This window comes from Hydractinia symbiolongicarpus, chromosome 1 (genome assembly GCF_029227915.1).
Source record: "Hydractinia symbiolongicarpus strain clone_291-10 chromosome 1, HSymV2.1, whole genome shotgun sequence".
NCBI lineage: Eukaryota > Metazoa > Cnidaria > Hydrozoa > Anthoathecata > Hydractiniidae > Hydractinia > Hydractinia symbiolongicarpus.
In genome coordinates this window covers 25094680-25117401 of record NC_079875.1, presented here as the reverse complement: position 1 = coordinate 25117401, position 22722 = coordinate 25094680, and the positions used below count along the sequence as shown (strand labels likewise).

General features: G+C 36.6%; 5 protein-coding genes across 6 annotated transcripts; all 5 read left to right on the top strand.

Annotated features, from left to right (window-relative positions):
- The first annotated feature begins 12770 nt into the window (after nucleotides 1-12770).
- Nucleotides 12771-14391, top strand: LOC130648194 (uncharacterized). Of its 2 annotated transcripts, none has more exons than XR_008982923.1 (2): nucleotides 12771-13737; nucleotides 13944-14391. XR_008982923.1 is itself a non-coding variant. In XM_057454236.1 (2 exons), the coding sequence occupies exon 2, from the start codon at nucleotides 13133-13135 to the stop codon at nucleotides 13682-13684; it is 552 nt and encodes a 183-aa protein (XP_057310219.1). In that variant the 5' UTR covers nucleotides 12791-12910; nucleotides 12988-13132; the 3' UTR covers nucleotides 13685-13906. The 2 variants fall into 2 exon arrangements, 1 of the variants encoding a protein (XP_057310219.1); XM_057454236.1 differs by lacking the exon at nucleotides 13944-14391 and having other exon boundaries at nucleotides 12791-12910; nucleotides 12988-13906.
- On the top strand, nucleotides 13871-14644 carry LOC130617079 (uncharacterized). Its single transcript, XM_057436380.1, has one exon. The coding sequence runs from the start codon at nucleotides 13871-13873 to the stop codon at nucleotides 14642-14644; it is 774 nt and encodes a 257-aa protein (XP_057292363.1).
- Nucleotides 14645-14714: 70 nt separating this feature from the next.
- Nucleotides 14715-15194, top strand: LOC130616913 (uncharacterized). Its single transcript, XM_057436379.1, has one exon. It carries the CDS (start codon nucleotides 14715-14717, stop codon nucleotides 15192-15194), a length of 480 nt encoding a protein of 159 aa, XP_057292362.1.
- Nucleotides 15195-17374: 2180 nt separating this feature from the next.
- On the top strand, nucleotides 17375-19980 carry LOC130616747 (uncharacterized). Its single transcript, XM_057436378.1, has 5 exons — nucleotides 17375-17441; nucleotides 17519-17571; nucleotides 17646-18069; nucleotides 18104-18268; nucleotides 18475-19980. The coding sequence occupies exons 1-5, from the start codon at nucleotides 17375-17377 to the stop codon at nucleotides 19173-19175; spliced, it is 1410 nt and encodes a 469-aa protein (XP_057292361.1). The 3' UTR covers nucleotides 19176-19980.
- Nucleotides 19246-19725, top strand: LOC130616581 (uncharacterized). Its single transcript, XM_057436377.1, has one exon. The coding sequence runs from the start codon at nucleotides 19246-19248 to the stop codon at nucleotides 19723-19725; it is 480 nt and encodes a 159-aa protein (XP_057292360.1).
- Nucleotides 19981-22722: the final 2742 nt, after the last annotated feature.

Genomic DNA, 22722 nt, shown 5'->3' with positions numbered 1-22722 from the left:
TTTATATTTTTAATATTTACTTAGTAAATTTACCCTTCTCTCTCACATTTGTTTGGATATAGTCTGCTTGGGTATGTTTATACTATTCTGTCTATTATATAAATATTTTTCTTTTGAATAGTTTTCTACTTTTTAGCATATCTATAGTAATTTTAGAGCATATTTTATATATAATTTATTTTTTTAAATCATTACTTTTATATTTTAAACAGGACACATATTTATAGCAGTTCTTTAAAACTTAAATGTACATATCCTCTATAAATATTCAGATAAATAATAAAAAAATACAAGTTGGAACGTTGTCATGCGATCACACAAAAGGGCAACCAATATTGGTTATGGTAAGAATGGATGTTAGGTGACACAATTTCATGGTGTTTTTATTGTCCTAATTGAAATGGGGAAGGTTACAAATTTCCGCTTGACTAAAGGAGCCTCATTCGCAATCATTTTCTACTTATTTGAAAATATAGCAGTGCAAACTGACTCAGTTAAACCCATTTTTATAGATAATTGTTGTCATTCGTGGAACAAGCTTCAAGAAATTTTTCCCACGTGTAGTGTGAAACTAGACTGACTTCATTCAATTTAGCAACTTAAGACTCTCTCCCAAAAACATCAATTTTTCCATGTGTGTAGGCTTGATTTTTTGACAGAAAAATGATTTGGCAACAAGTAGAATAAAATGTACAGCAAGCATTGAACAAACAGTCTTGATTGTTTCGTAAGGAAATAGGAAAACATATATTACAATGGCTGGAATATTTTTTAAACAAATTTTCAAAAGGGAAGTGAAAACTTTTAAACCGAATAGCAGTCAGCAGAGCCGTGGGAACGGGAAAGAGATCTTTCTTTTTTTATGTTAAGCTAAGGAAACTAACCAGCTCCCTTTGGAGGAATATGTTTAAAACATGCGAAATCATGTGTTAGAAAGAATTGGTGCCATCATCACCGATTCTTTTAACTTCTGGGACAAGCACACAAATGTCGAACTGCGGGATTGTTGCTATTACTGCTATTACTAAGTTTAGAGAAGCGATAGATGGGGTTTGGCTTGACAGGGAATGATTGGATGAAATTGATCATCCAATTGAAAAGGCCCTGATCAAGTCGTTTAAAATAACGTATCAAAGTGGAAAGGGAAGTGTTAGGCTGGTGCCGGTTTTAATTCCTCAAGACTGCGTGTCAGCCTTACAAATCTTAGCCGATCCAGAGAAAGAAAAGTTTTGAGTGCAGCTTTTAAAAATCCTTTTCTGTTTCCCAGTACCCAAAACTCGACAAATCATGCATCTGGGTGGCATCGACACACAATATTTGCGACAAACTGAATATCAACTCAGCAACTACATTAACCGCCACAAAAAATCGCCATCGTTTTAGCACGCTTTTCGCATCCTTGAACTTTTGGGGCAAGATGGGTCACTATAGAAATTCAGGAACAAAGGAGAAAATATCAAGTTTTTAAACTTACATGTCTGACAAAAGTAAAATTTAGTACCACTACTTAGTAGCAACAAGTTAGCAGGTTAAATGAAAATAAAGTACTAAAATATAGCTATAAAAATCCTAACCGTGTATAAAATAATTAAAATAAAAAACAAACAAATAAAATTAGTCACAGAAGTCACAAATAGGTTTATCTGAAGAACAATATAGTTCATGAAGCCATGCTGAACACTTTATACACTGTATCCAGTTTTCTCCTGGCAATGACTCGTGCCACCAATCACTTCGAACTAAACATTCGCAATCTTCTGCAACTGGTGGTGTCATTTTTGTTTTAGTCGTTGTTTTCTTTCATAATGTTTCTTTTTTCGCCTTTCGTTGTTTCTTCGACTTTGATGGTTTCTTTGTATCATTTTCAGATTTCTCCAAAGATAACTTGTATGGTGATCCTGCATTGTTATCATGCATGGCACGTTTGCGCATTGGAAGGGTTGCTGTATGAAATAGACTAAATAGCTAATTTGGTATGATCGTATGATGCATTAGAAACTGTATGTTGTGGAAAATTTGCAATAACCTTTTTTGTGTGGCTTAATGATTTTTTCTAATGTCTGGTATACCATTTTCCCTGGTGTACTTCTGGCATGGCAAAGCAAGTACATAGTTTTAGCAGATTTAGATTTTTACATAACCGTTGTTAGCCACCTTCAATTTTGTTACACCTTTTGCATTTCTATTTGTTGTTGGACCTGCTTATATTTTTAAGCGTTCTGTTTTTAGCGGGTATAAATATAACGCAGATTGTGAGCAACCTCAATCCCAGGGCTTTTTTTCTCCTTTTTTTATTACTGCACATGCTTATTTTTTGGACGTTTTGCTTCAGCGGCTTTAAACATAGAGTAAATTGCAAATTGTGACTTTTAAAAATTCAAATTCCTATGTTCTATGTTTTTATTTGGAACCTCTCAAAAGGACTCGATGAGAGATTCAGTGGATTCTTCCATGGGGATTCGGCTAGTTTTTAATAATAGACAACTACTCATTATGTTTAAGTTATGCATTTACTTCGGAAGAAGAACCAGAAACACCAGAAAAAAGAACTTTATCAAGTAAATCAAAATCGTCTGCTGGTAAGGAATTCAGTTATTCATTTTTAAAAACATGATTGTATATATTTTTTCTTGACCATCAACTAAGTCACATTTTGTGTCTATCATGATAGCGTTGTATATGTATATATGCTAAGTCATTTTCGTTATGTTGGTAGAACCACAAACATTTTCCATGCCCGTCAGCATAACTTCTTTAGTGAAATGTGAAAAACTTTCGTCATTACACCAATTAAAACCATGCTTTTTTTCCTAATTTTTATAATTAACATCGTTCCTAGGAATTATTTCAATATAAGATTAGAGCTTTTAAACCAATCGTCATCAAGTCTTGTCGAAGTCATTCTCTCAAAACTAGTCACGACTAGTGTTCTCGTCTGTGGTCTTGTGGCATTTTAAGAAATCGTTTAAAAAGTGTCTATTGCCAGAAGCTTTGAATCTACAAAGTAAACATACAAGTTGTTAGGCAGCTATTCGATTTATTGTATTGCTATCAATTGTCTTGTTACTTGTGGGTAACCCCAAGACAACACAAGAACTTTGAGTTTGAAACAGGCCTTTTAGATTTGTTGAAAGTGAAACTATAAACAGTTTCATGCTCACACTTGCTAGCACAGCAATAGAAAGCTCAAAATTAATGGGATTAACAGTAAACAGATGTACCTGAAAACGTTATCATTATAAAGTTAAGGCTACGATTTTGTTCTGCCAAACTGCTTTCTTCTGCAATCCCAGGCGACACAGAGAATAAACGTTTTCCAATCATGTTTCTTCTTAGCAACATTGCTCAACTTCATTCGGGATCATATATACAAGCCTTCCATTTACTTGCTGTAAGTCAATACAAAGCTTCCTTAGCCTTTAGACATGTTGAATCCTACCCTATCACACCAACTGGCTACCGGGAGGCAATAACAATAGGTAGAGTAAATTAATTTCAATCTTTCTTTACCGTAAATTTCGACGACTTCGGCGGGATTCTTCTTGACGTCACATATTCTTTGTTCTACAAGAGTCCAAAAGTCCACACTTCGGCGCGATTCTTCTTGGCGTCAAAATTATTTGTTTGTTTAAGAGGGTCAAAAGTCCACACTTCGGCTGCCGCCGAAGTCGACTATTTTACGGCAGAAAACAAGGAATCACTCAACAATCGGCAAAAAGTAGTTGAACTACCGTGAAACCAGAGAGTTAAGCCTCGTGAAACACTCCTGAGTAGTTTAGATAAATTTTAACTCGACTCCTGGGCGCAAGGAACCTTATTAAACGCCATTAATAAAATTATGCGTTGCTTTCAACCGATTACTAGTTTAGATCCATATGATCATCTCATTGGCAATTTCTACTTAGGCGATCCTACCTCACTTCAAGTTGGATATTTTAATTTTTTTTTGTTATATGTGTCCAGTCTTTAGGATCAATTTTATAAACATTTCACATAGCTGTATTTTGAATACTCAAAATTGTTCGATCAGGCTATATCTTTTGTGCAATTGCTGCTCCTCCAGTTTCTTTTGCTTCCTCCGCTTCTCTTCCTCCCTCTGCAAGCTCATTGCCTGCTATCCCCAAGCGAGTTTTGGAAAAAATTAAGACAGGTGCAACTATTCAAGACCAAGTGTCCAGACGCACTAGCAGAACCCTCTCCACTACCTCAATCAGTGTTGAAAGTCTTGAAGACGAACTGAGGTGTTACTTTACTGCTGCTCTTGCTCCAAACACTAGACGAACTTATTTATCTGGCCACCGTAGTTATGTTCGTTTCTGCAAAAGCCTGCATATCGCACCATATCCTGCAGTTGAACGCACCTTGCAACTCTATGTTACCTTCCTAGCTCGCCACGTTACATATAACACTATTAAAGTGTATTTATCCGCAATTCAATACCAAAGTGTAGTCCTTGGCTTCTCCACACAAATTTATACAGTGCGTCGCCTCTAATATGTCGTGCGTGGTATTCGCAGATCACACCCAAATCAACGTTTAAGACGTCTACCAATCACCCCCGTTCATTTGCGGGATATGCTGCGATTTGTTGGCCAATCAGAGTTAAAGCCTATAGATAAACTAATGTGGCGTGCCCTCATCCTACTACCTAGGTTAAACTATACTAAAGAAAGATGGCGGACGTCTTTCCGCTAACGGAAAACAGTTAATCACGAAACCAAGAGTTACATTCTTAAATTATTTGTACGTCTATAAACGTTGAATCACATATGAACTTTGCGAATTGATAACACATTGGGACAAGTTATGGCTGCAACAAATACGCCGTTAGTGATGAACACAGACGCCACCGGGAACGATGCACAAATGAACAATCTGACGATAACTATGAGAAATTCATGTATACGATGCAAAAGAACTTTCAAGACGAGCAAAGGACTCTTGGTTCATTTGAAAGCTTGCAAAAGAAAAGAGGTATCATTAGTAGACAACTCACCGACGCAAACACCGAAGGAAGAAACTTTATTTAAATTCAAGTGGAATGAGGTAGAAGGCGAAAAAGTTAGCAAAGATCTCGACATGATTTATAATGAGATTGTGTTTTGGAAAAAGAATTTGTTTATACTACCATCAGGTAACGCTGGAAAGTCTTATATTAGGGAACTCACTCGTCTAGTTAATGCTTGGAACAATAGTTCACCTCTTCGCAGTATTGCAATGAAAGCGATCCATGTTATGCCAGCCTTGCTACTACAGAAACCAAGTAAAAAATCAAAAGCGAAAGACCATCAACTAGCTCTCGAAAAGCGATTGAAAATGTGGCACGAAGGAAACTTCTTGGAACTTTATACAGAATGTTTAACTATACAAAGCCGTATGACGAACGCATATGCAAAGAGAGATATATCGGCGATATCTAAAAAGTTTAAACTATTCATGCAGAAAGGAGACGTCAACTCAGCAATGCGATTATTATCTAATAGTATGCAGAATGGAATTCTTCCGTTAAATGACGAGACCTTGATGCTGTTAGAACAGAAGCACCCGAATGCACAAGAGGTATGTGGGGATGATGAAATCTTAGTCAATTTTCCGTTACAGAGAATACACCCCATTGCCTATGACGTCATTGACGAAGACCTTGTATTGGATGTTGCTGCTCACACGAAAGGAGGATCTGGACCATCGGGTCTAGACGGCGATGGATGGAGGAGAATATTATGCTCTTCTTCGTTTGGTACTACGAACTCAGATTTGCGGAAGGCTATTGTTGATATGATAAAGAAATTGTGCACGGAGAAGATAACTGATTCAGATGGTGGTGGTTATTGTTTGGAAGCTTTTGTGGCATGCCGTATGATCCCTTTGAATAAGAATCCTGGTTTGAGGCCCATTGGGGTAGGAGAGGTTTTGAGACGAATTGCTGGGAAGGTAGTTATGCGTGTAGCTAAAAAGGACATCATGGAATCAACTGGGTCTTTACAAGTCTGTGCTGGACAGGACGCGGGTGCAGAGGCGGCAATTCATGCTATGCATGATATTTACGAGAATGAAGAAACAGAAGCGGTGCTACTGATCGATGCTGAGAATGCATTTAATTCTATCAATCGGAAGGCGATGCTACATAATATTGCAGTCCTTTGTCCTCTTATTTCTACTTTCATGGAAAATTGTTACAATGTTCCGGCACGTTTGTTTGTTATTGGGGGTAAAGAACTGTCATCAAAGGAAGGGACTACTCAAGGTGATCCGACCTCTATGGCGGCATACGCAATTGGAGTTTCGCCTCTTCTTAGAATTCTTCTTGATTTTATGAACACTAGTGGTAACAATACGGCAAAACATGTTGCATTTGCGGATGATTTCACTGTAGCTGGTAAATTGTCAGAGATAAAGAGCTATTGGGAAAAATTGACTTCGATTGGGCCGAAATTTGGTTACTTTCCGAAGGCTGACAAGTCTTATTTGATTGTCAAAGCAAGATATATAGAAAGCGCAAACGAAATTTTTAAAGAGATGCATGTGAAAATAACGTCATCGGGTCAAAGACACCTTGGAGCTGTCATTGGAGATATCAATTACAAAAACCAATATGTGAATAGTAAAATTCAAGATCTTTCGAATCAACTCCAGCTACTTTCACAGATTGCTGTTATGGAACCACAGTCTGCATTTACTGCCTTCAACGCTGGTTTCAAATCGAAATTTACGTATTTGATGAGAACTATACCAAATATTTCGAAAAATTTACAACCAATCGAAGATATCATACGTAACGAATTTCTTCCAGCAATTACCGGAGGACATTGCTGCTCAAACGCTGAAAGGGATCTCCTATCCTTACCGATTCGTCTGGGTGGCTTGGGAATCACTAATTTCGGGAATGAAAGCGACTTTGAGTATGACAACTCTCGTTCCATCACTGCTTCACTTTCCAAAGCCATTTACGAGCAAGTGGACAAATCTATCTGCGAGATTGAAAAACGTCATTTGAAGAATCAAATCAAGGACTCTCGCAACAAACGTCATGAGGACAGATTAACAGATGTTAAAAAAAACTTAGACGAAAAACAATTACGATTAAACGACATATGCAGTGAGAAAGGTTGCTCCAACTGGTTGACAGTATTGCCATATGCTGAACACGGATTTGATCTCAACAAGCAGCAGTTTTGGGATGGAATAAAGCTCCGTTATAACTGGCCTGTTGAAGGATTACCGACGCATTGTGTTTGTGGGTCGACATTTGACATTCAACATTGTTTGAGTTGTAAGAAAGGTGGGTTTGTCACGCTTCGACACAACAACATACGTGACATAACGGCATCCATGTTAGGTGAGGTTTGTAAGGATGTGGCAATTGAGCCTTCGCTAATTGGGTTGACTGGCGAAACTTTTGATTTAGAATCTGTGAAAAAGGGGGATGATGTAAGAACGGATGTACGTGCTCGGGGATTTTGGACGAAGGGTCAACAAGCATTTTTCGACGTAAGGGTTTTTGATCCCAACGCTTCGAGACACCTTCAGCATACTCTCCAACAATGCTATACAAAGAATGAGGCGGAGAAGAAAAGGCAATACAACACTCGCATCAACAAAGTTGATAACGGGACATTCACGCCACTGGTATTTTCTCTTTACGGAGGAATGTGAAGAGAGTGTGCGACTTTTTACAAGCGTCTCTCAGAAATGATCGCCGAAAAACGTAAAATAAATATTTCTGTTGCATCATCTTGGGTCAGAACTAAGATTTGTTTTGCTTTAATTCATGCTTGTTTGCTTTGTTTGAGAGGTTCGAGAGAGATTTATAAAAGAATCGAAATGGGGGATGATATTGTTTTGAGTGAGTTGTCAAGTTGTATCAAGTAGTTCGGTTGTACCAAGTTAATGAACTGTTAAATCTATATCTAATTTATTGTGTTTATTATGTTTGTTAAACGCTTTTGTATTGAAGTAACAATTTTTAGATTGTATTTATTTATTTAAAAAAATAAATTAATTTACCCTCATCCTACTTGCGTTCTTCGGTCTTCTTCGCGTTTCTGAATATGTGTCACCAGCAGTTAAAACATTTGATGCCTCTGTAAATCTCATGGCCACAGATATTATTATTGACTCGGACTCTAACATAGCAACTGTTAATAATAAAGTGTTCCAAAACTGATCCATTTCGAATGGGTTTCAAAATTCGCTTGGCTCGTATTGGCGGTGAGCTCTGTCCAGTAGCTGCTTTAGAAAATTACCTTCTCCTTCGCGATACAACGCCAGGTCCATTGTTTGTTATACATTGTGGCGACTTTGTTACCAGAAAATATGTATTCCTTCCTAAAAATTAGTTTACCACTTCACGTTGATCTTAATACACATAGTTTTCGCATTGGAGGTGCTTCTGCAGCAGCGTCATGTGGCATTCCGGACTCAGCTATTAAAATCATTGGGAGATGGTCTAGTGACTGCTATAGACGATATATCCACCTATCTGATAGGGCTATGATAGAATGTTCCTCTCGGATTGCAGGACTCAACGGCATCACGAAAATTTGGGACATTACGTCCACATATTGAATATATAATATTGTTTAACAGTCTTATCCACACATCTATATGTTTGCTAACTATAGCCCTCCTAACACTTCTCAGAGTTCTATTGTCGATTATTTAAAACTTCGCCACCCACTGTTATCAGCTTCTGCCACTAAGAATTGATAGTGCTATTACTGCTATAACTCTAAATTAAAGTACAATCCTTATTCATTGATTTTGTATTATTGACAGCAATTGTACTTATTATTTGTCAATTTAAAGTTGTGTATTATCAGATTTTGAAGGTTAGCTAATAACATGATGGATCGAAAAATTGTCTCCTTTAAAAAATCTAGTTTGGGGTAAATTGGGGATGTTGGGCTTCCTTCGTCAGCCAAATGGGATGAAGATGCGTTTGTTTCCCTAACAAATGAGGTGCGTTTCCACGAGATACGCCATAGCAGGTAGTAGGCAATTTCCAAGCGAGTTGCTGAGGTGTAGCCGATTTCCAAGTGAGTCTCGGAGATGTAGGCAATTTCCAAGGGAGTTGCTGAGGTGTAGGCGATTTCCAAGTGAGTCGCGGAGAGGTAGGCAATTTCCAAGCGAGTTGCTGAGGTGTAGGCGTTTTCCAAGTGAGTCGCGCAGAGGTAGGCAATTTCCAAGCGAGTTGCTGAAGTGTAGGCGTTTTCCAAGTGAGTCGCGCAGAGGTAGGCAATTTCTAAGCGAGTTGCTGAGGTGTAGGCGATTTCCAAGTGAGTTGCTCAGATGTAGGCAATTTTCAAGCGAGTTGCTGAGGCGTAGGCGATTTCCAAGTGAGTCGCTCAGATATAGGCAATTTCCAAGCGAGTTGCTGAGTTAGCGTTTCCACGAGATACGCAGACGTTTCCACGAGATATGTCTTACTAAGGGTAAGGATGGAAACACACGCATCTGGTTTGGCCCCCCCTGATACCAAACCTGAAACCCCTCCCCCCATTTCCCCAAACTCAAGTGTAGTTATGACATGAAACAAGAGAAATATACTTCTAACATTATCTGTCATTGTTGTTGTTTGTTTTCGTGTTGTTGCTTCAGAACCATAGCAATTAAAAACTTTTTTAAAAATATGATACAAATTTTTTTTATTATAAGAAGAAAATGATACGAACTTTAAACAAAGTAAATTGTTTGGGACGGCAATTTCATCGCTTGTGTGATTTTTATTTAGTTCAAATGTTAATTTGTTTTTATTTGCTGCAAGCGATGTAAAGGTTGATGCAATCATTTTATTTTCAAGTGATCTTAATGGCTATCGCTCAAAAGCTCCCTTACAAAGTTAAATTCACTCAACTTTCAAGGAAGCTTTTTTCTATTGCCGGATCCAAATATATCTGAATCAGCACGTGTCTACGTTTAAATATAAATACCCTAGATAATAAGTCCAAATAAAATGACCGAATTTCGTATAAGGAAACGAACTTTATAATAGTTAAAAAAATTTAAATATAAAGACTTTAGAAAATAGTCCAATTATAATAAACGAGCAACTTTTGATACCAACTTCTTTGAAACGATACGAGCTATATATATACGAATATACGAATTTCATTGAAATAATACGAACTTTATAATTCTGATAATACGAAAAAGTTGTATCAAAAATAAAATGACAGAAAGAATTAACCGATACAAAGATTCAGTGCATTTGACTTAAATTTAAATTTAAATTGATTGGCAACGTTTAAAATTGGCAGACAACATATTTAATTAATCCTTAAATTTTCTGATTGACTGGTAATAATTTTTATTAACGGTTAATTTGTCTTTGATATTTATGAAATATCTGTAACGACCGACAATTAAAATTATTAACCATCAACTAACTTTTTTACCGGTCAATCTTTTAAACTGACTGTCAATTGAATTTGTTATCAGTTAACAAGAAAAGTTAACAGGCAACAAAAAACATTGACCGTTAATAAAATTGATTAAAGGTTAACGTGAAAACGTTGACGGTGGCGCTATTTAATAAAAGTGGGTTTAGTAGTGTAAATGGTCGGATAGACGTGGAGTTTATTATTAAACACATGAATCAGTATAAAAAATAACATATATGGACAAATATGCTGGCTTCCACCAGGACAGCGTGTGGCTTAGGTAATCAACCAGCAGATTACACACAAAATAACAACAAATCTATTATTCTATGGTCAAGAGAAGCAAAAGCATTGGCAAGTTAACTTTGAAAGAGATCATCAAAATTGATCCAACACGAGGTGAATAAATAAGATGAGAAAGTTGAATTAAATTGAAATGAAAAACTTCAAGCTAGGATAAAACGTAAAAAGTGAAGGATGATAGATGACATGACGTTCGATTATTGTAACGTTCTTTTATAGGAGATTTAATTTAAAGGTTGTAGGACTTGGAGACGGTTTCGGTGCATAATTATATTGCGTTTTTTTACAGGTGATTGGAGGATTGTCGAAAACTACAGAGCTATGTCAACTGCACAGCAAATCGCCGCAGTCAACAAATTTAACAAATTGGTTATGAGTGATGAAACTTTCTTGGGTTATGCAACTCATGTATTTCCATCTTTAAAGCAATTCATGAGATTGCACTGGCATATCTGAGTAATAAACTAACATTGATTAAAAGCAACCAATGTCACAACAGGATCATCCACAAATATGTTAGTTTTCATCGAAGTGGTGCAGTGGTTTTAATAGAATAATAGAAATAATAGAATATTTATATACCCAAAAAAACATTTTATAACTTTCTTACATGAATTTCAACAGTTTTTAAAATTCCAAAAAATTTACCCCGTCCGAAAAAAGCAATACCCCGAGCAAAGTAAAAAATTTTTTTTTCATCAGATGCAATAATAAAAGTTAGGAATAGTCACAAAATTTTAGCACTTAATCACATGTGTATCTAAAGTTATGCCTAGTCAAAAAGGCTCTGTTTATAAAAAGTCCAGGGACTTACTTCCTTTTTTGACTAGCAGAGTCTTGTTAATTGAGGTAAAAGGTAGGTTATATGAGGCCTGTGTAAGAAGTGTTATGTTGTACGGTAGTAAGACATGGGCAGTGAAGCAGTAAGATCTTGACCGTTTAGAAAGAAATGATATGAGAATGGTTAGGTGGATGTGTAAAGCCAGTGTGAGAGACACAAAGAGTTCAGATGAGCTAAGTATCTGTAGAATGTTATCAAGATAAGAAGATTGAATTGGCTGGGGCATTTGGAAAGAATGGAGGAGATATAGTTCGTGGGGCAAAGCCCAGAGGCAGACCAAGAAAGACTTGGCAGGAGGTTATAAGGTCAGACTTGATACAGAGGAATTTGAGTTTAGATCTAACACAGTCTAGATCAAATTGGAAGAGGGTCATTAATATACCCCGTCCAACCCATGCTAACATGGAAAACGGACGTTAAGCCGTGGATTCTTTTTGACTAACATTAAAGTAACCTTTGAATACAACAGAAAACATTAAACAAAACAATGATAAAAACAGTTACAGTTTAGAGACAATAAAAACAAGCGATTCAGTGCATAAAATAAATAAAACTTATTGAAGTGAATCTCTTTTAACGGATAAACTTTAAAGGAATTCATTACGAAAACAAAACAAAAACTATTTACATAAAAAGGCACTAAGAAGAAGCTTTCCGTAAGCATAAGTACCTCTTGATGGTGTACTTTTGTGGTCTAAGATCCAATGCCTAGTGAAAGGGGATAACGAAGAATCACAGGTAGATAGACGAGTTAGTAATAACAAAATTGATATACGAAGGGTACGGTCAGGGATTATTGGCGCACTTTAATTCTATCAATGACAGTTAACTTTAAGATGTATTCCAACATCAGCTGCAATGTGTTAGCACTTCGCCGTAATATTGAAAAGAAATAACAAGCGCTACAGACAAAATACTGGCTGGTTGCAATTTGGCTTACAACTTGCAAAATGCAATTTCTAATAATCAGACATTGGCGCAATACTTTAGCAAACGTTTTGCTACACGATTATGTCTATTGTCAACAATTTTACGAAGCTAACAAAAGCGCCAGCAGTATAGCCTAGTTAACTAAGCTTTCTTCTTCGATTTACGGTGGCCCACAAGTGTAACGGCAAAACAAGAAAGCTCACGGCAAAATAGAAAACCTCACGGCAAAACAAGAAAGCTCTTATGACAAAATAAAAAACCCCGCGGCGCAAACGAATAAAGCTTAGGCTCGAAAGCTCAGGGTCATGGCAAAATAATAATCGAGACAAATAAGGAAGGCAAAAGAAAACAACTTCTTCAGGTCCAGCCAGGTGCCAGCAGACGACAAGCATGTTTTGCTGCAAATGTGGTATACTGGCAGCAGAAAATGCAAAGTTTTGCCATATTTGTGGATTAGGTTAGTATCAACAACCAGGAAATTTTAACATTTATAGCACTGGTAGCTTTTTTAACAGAAAGGCTTTTCATGTTTAGATTTTAGACGGTCGAGAAACAGTGCAGGTGGGGACGAAGAAATGCATTGTTTTGTACAGCCTTCAGCAATTGGAGAAGTCGATAAAGGTTTTATACAACCTACAGTGAAATCTTTCGAAAAATTTAGGCAAGAAAAGGGGCGCCAATGGAAGGACAGAGTAAAGGGGAAAAAAGAAAGGAAAAGCATGTAAAAGAAGAGGATGTTACTATTTGTATTGGCTTGATGGAATGGCGGGAAAGCGAGTGTAAACTTAAAATCAAACGTGGAAAGAGAATTTCGTGCAAAGTTTCAAACATGGATACGAGAATGGGTGTGTTGATAAAGGCAGAAAATAAGTGGCGACAATATCATCCTGATTTTTATGATACAGAAGAGGAGTATTGTTTACTTTATGAGAGTGGGGAGAAAGTTACAACGATTCCTGGTTGTGAGGAGGATTTTATTTTACACAGATATCGAGAAGAAGTGGGAAAAGATTACAAAAGAATTGTTTTATACCTTTGCAAAGAAAATGACTTCATGATTACCAAGAAGTTGGACCAGTATGCAAGTAGTGATAGTGATGAGCCACCATGTAAATTAAGCCAGCATTATGACCCATTTATTGGAGGAGATCAAAGTCAAAGACAAGACGGAATATTCCCATGTGTCAAATTTTCAAAGTTCATCTGTCATATCAGTATCACCAGCAAGTAATAGCGCACTACTCCCAGAAAATATGACATACATTTCACCAGAATTGTTATCAGGTATACGATGTTAATTCTTTCCATATTCCAAGGCAACCATGTTTTTTTAAGATTAAAAGCTTAAAGCTACATTGCAATGTCTATATATAATTTTTCTGCAGCCTGTTATTGCATTATAAAAACTAGGTTTAATATGCAGTACACTGCACTTTTCCTGTTATGTTCTATAATTGTGTTTTATCTTGACATAATTGATTTGTTTTTAGATAATGTTCCATCCACAAGCAGAGACAATAATTCTTACAAGACTTTCTTATCCTTGTTTGATGATGAAGAAGAAGATGAATGTGAGAATGGAGCGATGCACCAAGCAATCGTTAATAGTTTAAAAGACTGTTTACCAGAGGAAAGTGCTTCAGTGATATTATCAAAATATATTTCAGATAATTTTAATGAAAAAAATGAACATCCTGTAACTGTGACTGTAAATCGTCAATCTGTTTACAAGTCGACCCTGCGTGCTATACAACGGGATACTTTCTCTTTTGTTAAGCCTATGGACATACATTTTTCAGGAGAACTTGGAGTACATGAGGGAGGACCTCGAAGGGAATTTTTACGTCTTTTGATGACAGAAATAGCTCAGAGTCAATTATTTATGAGAGACTGGTTTGCACATGATATTACATGTTTTCAGAATAAGCGATATGAATTAGCTGGAAAACTGACTGCATGGAACATTTTACAGGGCGGTCCTGGTCTAAATATATTATCTGTTGATTTATATTACCTAATGGCAGGACGTACATACGACAAGTGCAATATCATACAACTCATTGAGCCGACCACACAGCACATACTTATGAGTTTATACACTTGCGACTCTGAGCAACAGTTTTGTAGTTTCAAAGAACAATGCAGTGATCATATAATCCAATCTTGGATATCCTGCAATTTACATGGCTAAATTTAAAGATAAGGACTATATCCTTGAATGTTTGTTAAGACAGATGTTTATATATCATGTTCATGCAGAAATGGAACAATTTTTCTTTGGAATGAATTTTGTTGGTGGTCTTGGAGATTTAACAAAAGGGAATTCTAATGTTTTTAAAGATGTACTTGGTATCAAAGTGTCTCCTCTAACTTTAACAGAATTTACATCTTTGTACAAAATTGAATTTTCAGAGGAAGGATCTAAGAAAAGAATGCAAGAAAACAACACAATTTATTATTTTGAAATATATTTACAGGACTTGTTCGAAGGTAAAATAAATGATTTGATATTTGAGAACCTCCTAGCATTTATTACAGGAGCTGACAAAGTCCCACCTCTTGGATTCCCAAAACCAATCACATTAAATTTTTATGATTTTACAGATAATGTAAAACGATTACCATTTTCCTCTACATGTTCATTAACAATGAGTTTGCCCAGAGCTTGTAAAGATGACTCAGAGTTTGCAGAACTGCTTTCAAGATCAATGTTCCACCAGGACAGCGTGTGGCTTAGGTAATCAACCAGCAGATTACACACAAAATAACAACAAATCTATTATTCTATGGTCAAGAGAAGCAAAAGCATTGGCAAGTTAACTTTGAAAGAGATCATCAAAATTGATCCAACACGAGGTGAATAAATAAGATGAGAAAGTTGAATTAAATTGAAATGAAAAACTTCAAGCTAGGATAAAACGTAAAAAGTGAAGGATGATAGATGACATGACGTTCGATTATTGTAACGTTCTTTTATAGGAGATTTAATTTAAAGGTTGTAGGACTTGGAGACGGTTTCGGTGCATAATTATATTGCGTTTTTTTACAGGTGATTGGAGGATTGTCGAAAACTACAGAGCTATGTCAACTGCACAGCAAATCGCCGCAGTCAACAAATTTAACAAATTGGTTATGAGTGATGAAACTTTCTTGGGTTATGCAACTCATGTATTTCCATCTTTAAAGCAATTCATGAGATTGCACTGGCATATCTGAGTAATAAACTAACATTGATTAAAAGCAACCAATGTCACAACAGGATCATCCACAAATATGTTAGTTTTCATCGAAGTGGTGCAGTGGTTTTAATAGAATAATAGAAATAATAGAATATTTATATACCCAAAAAAACATTTTATAACTTTCTTACATGAATTTCAACAGTTTTTAAAATTCCAAAAAATTTACCCCGTCCGAAAAAAGCAATACCCCGAGCAAAGTAAAAAATTTTTTTTTCATCAGATGCAATAATAAAAGTTAGGAATAGTCACAAAATTTTAGCACTTAATCACATGTGTATCTAAAGTTATGCCTAGTCAAAAAGGCTCTGTTTATAAAAAGTCCAGGGACTTACTTCCTTTTTTGACTAGCAGAGTCTTGTTAATTGAGGTAAAAGGTAGGTTATATGAGGCCTGTGTAAGAAGTGTTATGTTGTACGGTAGTAAGACATGGGCAGTGAAGCAGTAAGATCTTGACCGTTTAGAAAGAAATGATATGAGAATGGTTAGGTGGATGTGTAAAGCCAGTGTGAGAGACACAAAGAGTTCAGATGAGCTAAGTATCTGTAGAATGTTATCAAGATAAGAAGATTGAATTGGCTGGGGCATTTGGAAAGAATGGAGGAGATATAGTTCGTGGGGCAAAGCCCAGAGGCAGACCAAGAAAGACTTGGCAGGAGGTTATAAGGTCAGACTTGATACAGAGGAATTTGAGTTTAGATCTAACACAGTCTAGATCAAATTGGAAGAGGGTCATTAATATACCCCGTCCAACCCATGCTAACATGGAAAACGGACGTTAAGCCGTGGATTCTTTTTGACTAACATTAAAGTAACCTTTGAATACAACAGAAAACATTAAACAAAACAATGATAAAAACAGTTACAGTTTAGAGACAATAAAAACAAGCGATTCAGTGCATAAAATAAATAAAACTTATTGAAGTGAATCTCTTTTAACGGATAAACTTTAAAGGAATTCATTACGAAAACAAAACAAAAACTATTTACATAAAAAGGCACTAAGAAGAAGCTTTCCGTAAGCATAAGTACCTCTTGATGGTGTACTTTTGTGGTCTAAGATCCAATGCCTAGTGAAAGGGGATAACGAAGAATCACAGGTAGATAGACGAGTTAGTAATAACAAAATTGATATACGAAGGGTACGGTCAGGGATTATTGGCGCACTTTAATTCTATCAATGACAGTTAACTTTAAGATGTATTCCAACATCAGCTGCAATGTGTTAGCACTTCGCCGTAATATTGAAAAGAAATAACAAGCGCTACAGACAAAATACTGGCTGGTTGCAATTTGGCTTACAACTTGCAAAATGCAATTTCTAATAATCAGACATTGGCGCAATACTTTAGCAAACGTTTTGCTACACGATTATGTCTATTGTCAACAATTTTACGAAGCTAACAAAAGCGCCAGCAGTATAGCCTAGTTAACTAAGCTTTCTTCTTCGATTTACGGTGGCCCACAAGTGTAACGGCAAAACAAGAAAGCTCACGGCAAAATAGAAAACCTCACGGCAAAACAAGAAAGCTCTTATGACAAAATAAAAAACCCCGCGGCGCAAACGAATAAAGCTTAGGCTCGAAAGCTCGGGGTCATGGCAAAATAATAATCGAGACAAATAAGGAAGGCAAAAGAAAACAACTTCTTCAGGTCCAGCCAGGTGCCAGCAGACGACAAGCATGTTTTGCTGCAAATGTGGTATACTGGCAGCAGAAAATGCAAAGTTTTGCCATATTTGTGGATTAGGTTAGTATCAACAACCAGGAAATTTTAACATTTATAGCACTGGTAGCTTTTTTAACAGAAAGGCTTTTCATGTTTAGATTTTAGACGGTCGAGAAACAGTGCAGGTGGGGACGAAGAAATGCATTGTTTTGTACAGCCTTCAGCAATTGGAGAAGTCGATAAAGGTTTTATACAACCTACAGTGAAATCTTTCGAAAAATTTAGGCAAGAAAAGGGGCGCCAATGGAAGGACAGAGTAAAGGGGAAAAAAGAAAGGAAAAGCATGTAAAAGAAGAGGATGTTACTATTTGTATTGGCTTGATGGAATGGCGGGAAAGCGAGTGTAAACTTAAAATCAAACGTGGAAAGAGAATTTCGTGCAAAGTTTCAAACATGGATACGAGAATGGGTGTGTTGATAAAGGCAGAAAATAAGTGGCGACAATATCATCCTGATTTTTATGATACAGAAGAGGAGTATTGTTTACTTTATGAGAGTGGGGAGAAAGTTACAACGATTCCTGGTTGTGAGGAGGATTTTATTTTACACAGATATCGAGAAGAAGTGGGAAAAGATTACAAAAGAATTGTTTTATACCTTTGCAAAGAAAATGACTTCATGATTACCAAGAAGTTGGACCAGTATGCAAGTAGTGATAGTGATGAGCCACCATGTAAATTAAGCCAGCATTATGACCCATTTATTGGAGGAGATCAAAGTCAAAGACAAGACGGAATATTCCCATGTGTCAAATTTTCAAAGTTCATCTGTCATATCAGTATCACCAGCAAGTAATAGCGCACTACTCCCAGAAAATATGACATACATTTCACCAGAATTGTTATCAGGTATACGATGTTAATTCTTTCCATATTCCAAGGCAACCATGTTTTTTTAAGATTAAAAGCTTAAAGCTACATTGCAATGTCTATATATAATTTTTCTGCAGCCTGTTATTGCATTATAAAAACTAGGTTTAATATGCAGTACACTGCACTTTTCCTGTTATGTTCTATAATTGTGTTTTATCTTGACATAATTGATTTGTTTTTAGATAATGTTCCATCCACAAGCAGAGACAATAATTCTTACAAGACTTTCTTATCCTTGTTTGATGATGAAGAAGAAGATGAATGTGAGAATGGAGCGATGCACCAAGCAATCGTTAATAGTTTAAAAGACTGTTTACCAGAGGAAAGTGCTTCAGTGATATTATCAAAATATATTTCAGATAATTTTAATGAAAAAAATGAACATCCTGTAACTGTGACTGTAAATCGTCAATCTGTTTACAAGTCGACCCTGCGTGCTATACAACGGGATACTTTCTCTTTTGTTAAGCCTATGGACATACATTTTTCAGGAGAACTTGGAGTACATGAGGGAGGACCTCGAAGGGAATTTTTACGTCTTTTGATGACAGAAATAGCTCAGAGTCAATTATTTATGAGAGACTGGTTTGCACATGATATTACATGTTTTCAGAATAAGCGATATGAATTAGCTGGAAAACTGACTGCATGGAACATTTTACAGGGCGGTCCTGGTCTAAATATATTATCTGTTGATTTATATTACCTAATGGCAGGACGTACATACGACAAGTGCAATATCATACAACTCATTGAGCCGACCACACAGCACATACTTATGAGTTTATACACTTGCGACTCTGAGCAACAGTTTTGTAGTTTCAAAGAACAATGCAGTGATCATATAATCCAATCTTGGATATCCTGCAATTTACATGGCTAAATTTAAAGATAAGGACTATATCCTTGAATGTTTGTTAAGACAGATGTTTATATATCATGTTCATGCAGAAATGGAACAATTTTTCTTTGGAATGAATTTTGTTGGTGGTCTTGGAGATTTAACAAAAGGGAATTCTAATGTTTTTAAAGATGTACTTGGTATCAAAGTGTCTCCTCTAACTTTAACAGAATTTACATCTTTGTACAAAATTGAATTTTCAGAGGAAGGATCTAAGAAAAGAATGCAAGAAAACAACACAATTTATTATTTTGAAATATATTTACAGGACTTGTTCGAAGGTAAAATAAATGATTTGATATTTGAGAACCTCCTAGCATTTATTACAGGAGCTGACAAAGTCCCACCTCTTGGATTCCCAAAACCAATCACATTAAATTTTTATGATTTTACAGATAATGTAAAACGATTACCATTTTCCTCTACATGTTCATTAACAATGAGTTTGCCCAGAGCTTGTAAAGATGACTCAGAGTTTGCAGAACTGCTTTCAAGATCAATGTTAGATAGCGTTGGTTTTGGAAAGTGTTAAGACTATATATTGCGTATCTTCATCTTTTGTTATTGTTGGTAATTTTTGTTTTATACCAAGTTTCATAGAATCAACAGAGCAGAAAAAAGGGTTTTATTGTAATTTACCTGCTACATATTAAGGTTTTGTTTTGTTTGGAAAAAACTGAGATTTGTTATTACTTGCAGAGTTACGTTTTTTACACGTATACGTTTTTATATTTACATTGTTTTTTCTGTATAATATTTTTGTTGTATATAAACTTTGAACATCTTACGAGTTCTCTTTATTAGGAACCATGCACTGCAACAACTATTAATCGGTTATATAAAACTAGGGCTTCATGATAATTTTCAGGGTCTGATATCTGCAGTATTCTTTGAGCGTATTTAAAATATACTTGATAATCTGTTTCTTTCTTGATTATTGAAATGTATTGTGTCATCCTGTGTAACTCTTGGCGTGGTACTAACAATTTTAGATTTTCCTCTCCTTTGCTACGAGATGGCAAAAAGTACAAAATATTTGGACGGCCTGAAACAGTATCAAAGCGAGATTTTCGTATTCTGTGAGTGTTCCATTGTTTTTTAACAACATCCAAATCCTTTTGAATTACCCCTGAAAAACAATACCACAAACATTCCATATTAAGATCACTTGTCATGTCAATTGTTCCATCTGTTTCAAGTTGGCGAAAAAAATTTCGCCACCAAGCACCACTTGTTTTGACGTAAAATGACCACCAGCTCTCGATTCTTTGATTTCTTGGTGAAGGCACGTAGCTATGTGCATCTACGTCTTCCCAAAAATAAGCGTGTAAAGCAGCAGTTAAACTGTTTTCAGTTCCCAAATCGGTTACAAGCTTCACAGGGCATCCACCACAATTCTTCACATAATCTAAAAACAAGTTTGCTACGGTACGGGGACAGTTATTCGAGTGCACAACTTTAAGCCACAGGACCTTTCTGCTATAACCATCTATAGCTCCATGTATTGGAAAACCGAAGGGTTTAAGCTTATCATGGCCATCTACATGCCACGCATAGTCTGGCCCAGGATTACTGTAAGTTCGTCTTTTGAGACGATGTTTTCGTCTTAATGCTGACCCTTCAGGATCGACTTCTTTTAGTAAATTTTGCACCAAACACCTAGGTACGTGTATTGCCTTCAGACGAAGTGAATGCCACACGGCTCGATATCCATTTGATGATTGAGGCCCGTAATATCAGCCCGGATTTGATTACGCGCCCTTTGTAAAAGCTCATCAGGTAGATCTCCGCCTGATCGTCTGTGTAAACCATACATTTTAAGTCGACGTAAGAGCGTGCTGCGACTGATTTTGTAATCGTGGTAATCTTTTAAGAAATGTAAAATTTCATCGTACTCATAACCATGTTCAAAGTAGTAACTTATCCAGCTTTGTTCATCAAATTCGGCCATTTGAGGATAGTATAGCTAAGAAATTAAATTACAGATGATTTAATACTATTTTCATGATATTGGAATTTTAGATACCTGATCACTACAACTGTCTTGACCAATACACCTATATACGACAAGTAAAATGGTATTATTTTGCGGACTTTTTTGTTTTGCCGTGAGCTTTTTTATTTTGCCGTGAGCTTTCTTCTTTTGCCGTGAGCTTTCTTCTTTTGCCGTGAGCTTTCTTGCGTTGCTGTGAGCTTTTTTATTTTGCCGTGAGCTTTCTTGTTTTGCCGTGACACTTGTGGGCCACCGTATCGATTTGATAAAATAAGTTTCTCTCAAACAAAAGCTTAGACGCAAACGAACGACTCAGCGAAAACCCTGAGTTTAAATTGAACAATGTGACTAATCGTTTCGGAGGCTATTTTATTTTATCTGTGAGTTGTTTATCAAGCTTGGTCAAATCTGACTCTGGTAAAAATTTTGTAGAATACTAATGTTTGTTAGGGTGAGTGAAACTGTTGCAGGGCGCATAGAGCAAAAGGTTTCAGTGTTCATATGAAAATGGCTAACTTGCACCGTTCCATCACAAACATCTCCCTATATGCTGACTCCTCTCCTTGCCCTCTGTCCATTAACAGCCTCACTTCTATTTTAATGTGCGCAAAGATTAGTGTTCACCTACCTTTTCGAGACTCCAAGGATCCAATTCTGTCAACACTCAATCCATCCCTAAAGGCAGTTTCTTGGAAGGTGAGCGATGCAGTTGACATAGCTGAGGGTGAATTAAAGTAGAGCGTGGACGAACCGGTTGGACAAACATAAATCCTTGACTGTTAAAGATGAGTTCTATGATGTTCCCTTCCCTGATTGCATCTCAGAAAAACTTTCCAAGCTGCTCGTCAACTTGGTGACATGTGCATGAAAGCTTCTTTCTGTATTTGGGTCGCTAGAAATACAAAGGTATGGAATTAACAGAGCCACATCCCTATTTCAACCAGCTATTCCATACCCACTCCTCTAATGCCAAAGGCCAAACAACTAACAGTCACCCAGCCCAATACACATGTTAGGGCAGGCTCAGACCCATCTACCCACAGCAAAGTAATTCACGCAGGATTAATAAGAAAGGGAAACACCTGTTACGCCAATTCCATCCTGCAAGCATTAACTGCAATCCCATCATTTTGGTTACATTGTGCTTCGGAATCTTCTCTTGTTTCTCCTCTACTGAAGTCTGTTATGCTGAGTATGTCCATGCTGTCCCAGTGTTCCACAGCTGTTGACCCTTCTGCCTTCTTAAGAGCCTTGCAGTGTAAGATGTCCAGCATTAGGAAGACCCCATTCAACATTAATACCCAGCAGGACGTGCCACAAATACTTCTTCATGTCTTGGGTGAATTAACAGGCCCTTTGGTTATCGCAAATAATATCACCAACATTATAACCACTACGACGTCATGAAATGCATGCTTCTTATCAACTAGAATGACAGGTGGCTTTGCCCACAGTGCTCTTTTTATCAAGACAGTACAAGCAAACCGGTTTTCACCCAGTGTGGAGACATTCTAATTATCCAACTGAAGAGGTTTA

Excerpts from the sequence above, each read along its gene's own strand:
- LOC130648194 (XM_057454236.1), top strand. The coding sequence starts at position 13,133 with ATGGAAGGACAGAGTAAAGGGGAAAAAAGAAAGGAAAAGCATGTAAAA.
- LOC130616913 (XM_057436379.1), top strand. The coding sequence starts at position 14,715 with ATGGAACAATTTTTCTTTGGAATGAATTTTGTTGGTGGTCTTGGAGAT.
- LOC130617079 (XM_057436380.1), top strand. The coding sequence starts at position 13,871 with ATGCAGTACACTGCACTTTTCCTGTTATGTTCTATAATTGTGTTTTAT.
- LOC130616581 (XM_057436377.1), top strand. The coding sequence starts at position 19,246 with ATGGAACAATTTTTCTTTGGAATGAATTTTGTTGGTGGTCTTGGAGAT.
- LOC130616747 (XM_057436378.1), top strand. The coding sequence starts at position 17,375 with ATGTTTTGCTGCAAATGTGGTATACTGGCAGCAGAAAATGCAAAGTTT. Across the intron at positions 17,442-17,518 it reads TTGCCATATTTGTGGATTAG|ATTTTAGACGGTCGAGAAAC; the intron begins GTTAGTATCAAC and ends TTTCATGTTTAG. Across the intron at positions 18,269-18,474 it reads TTCACCAGAATTGTTATCAG|ATAATGTTCCATCCACAAGC; the intron begins GTATACGATGTT and ends ATTTGTTTTTAG.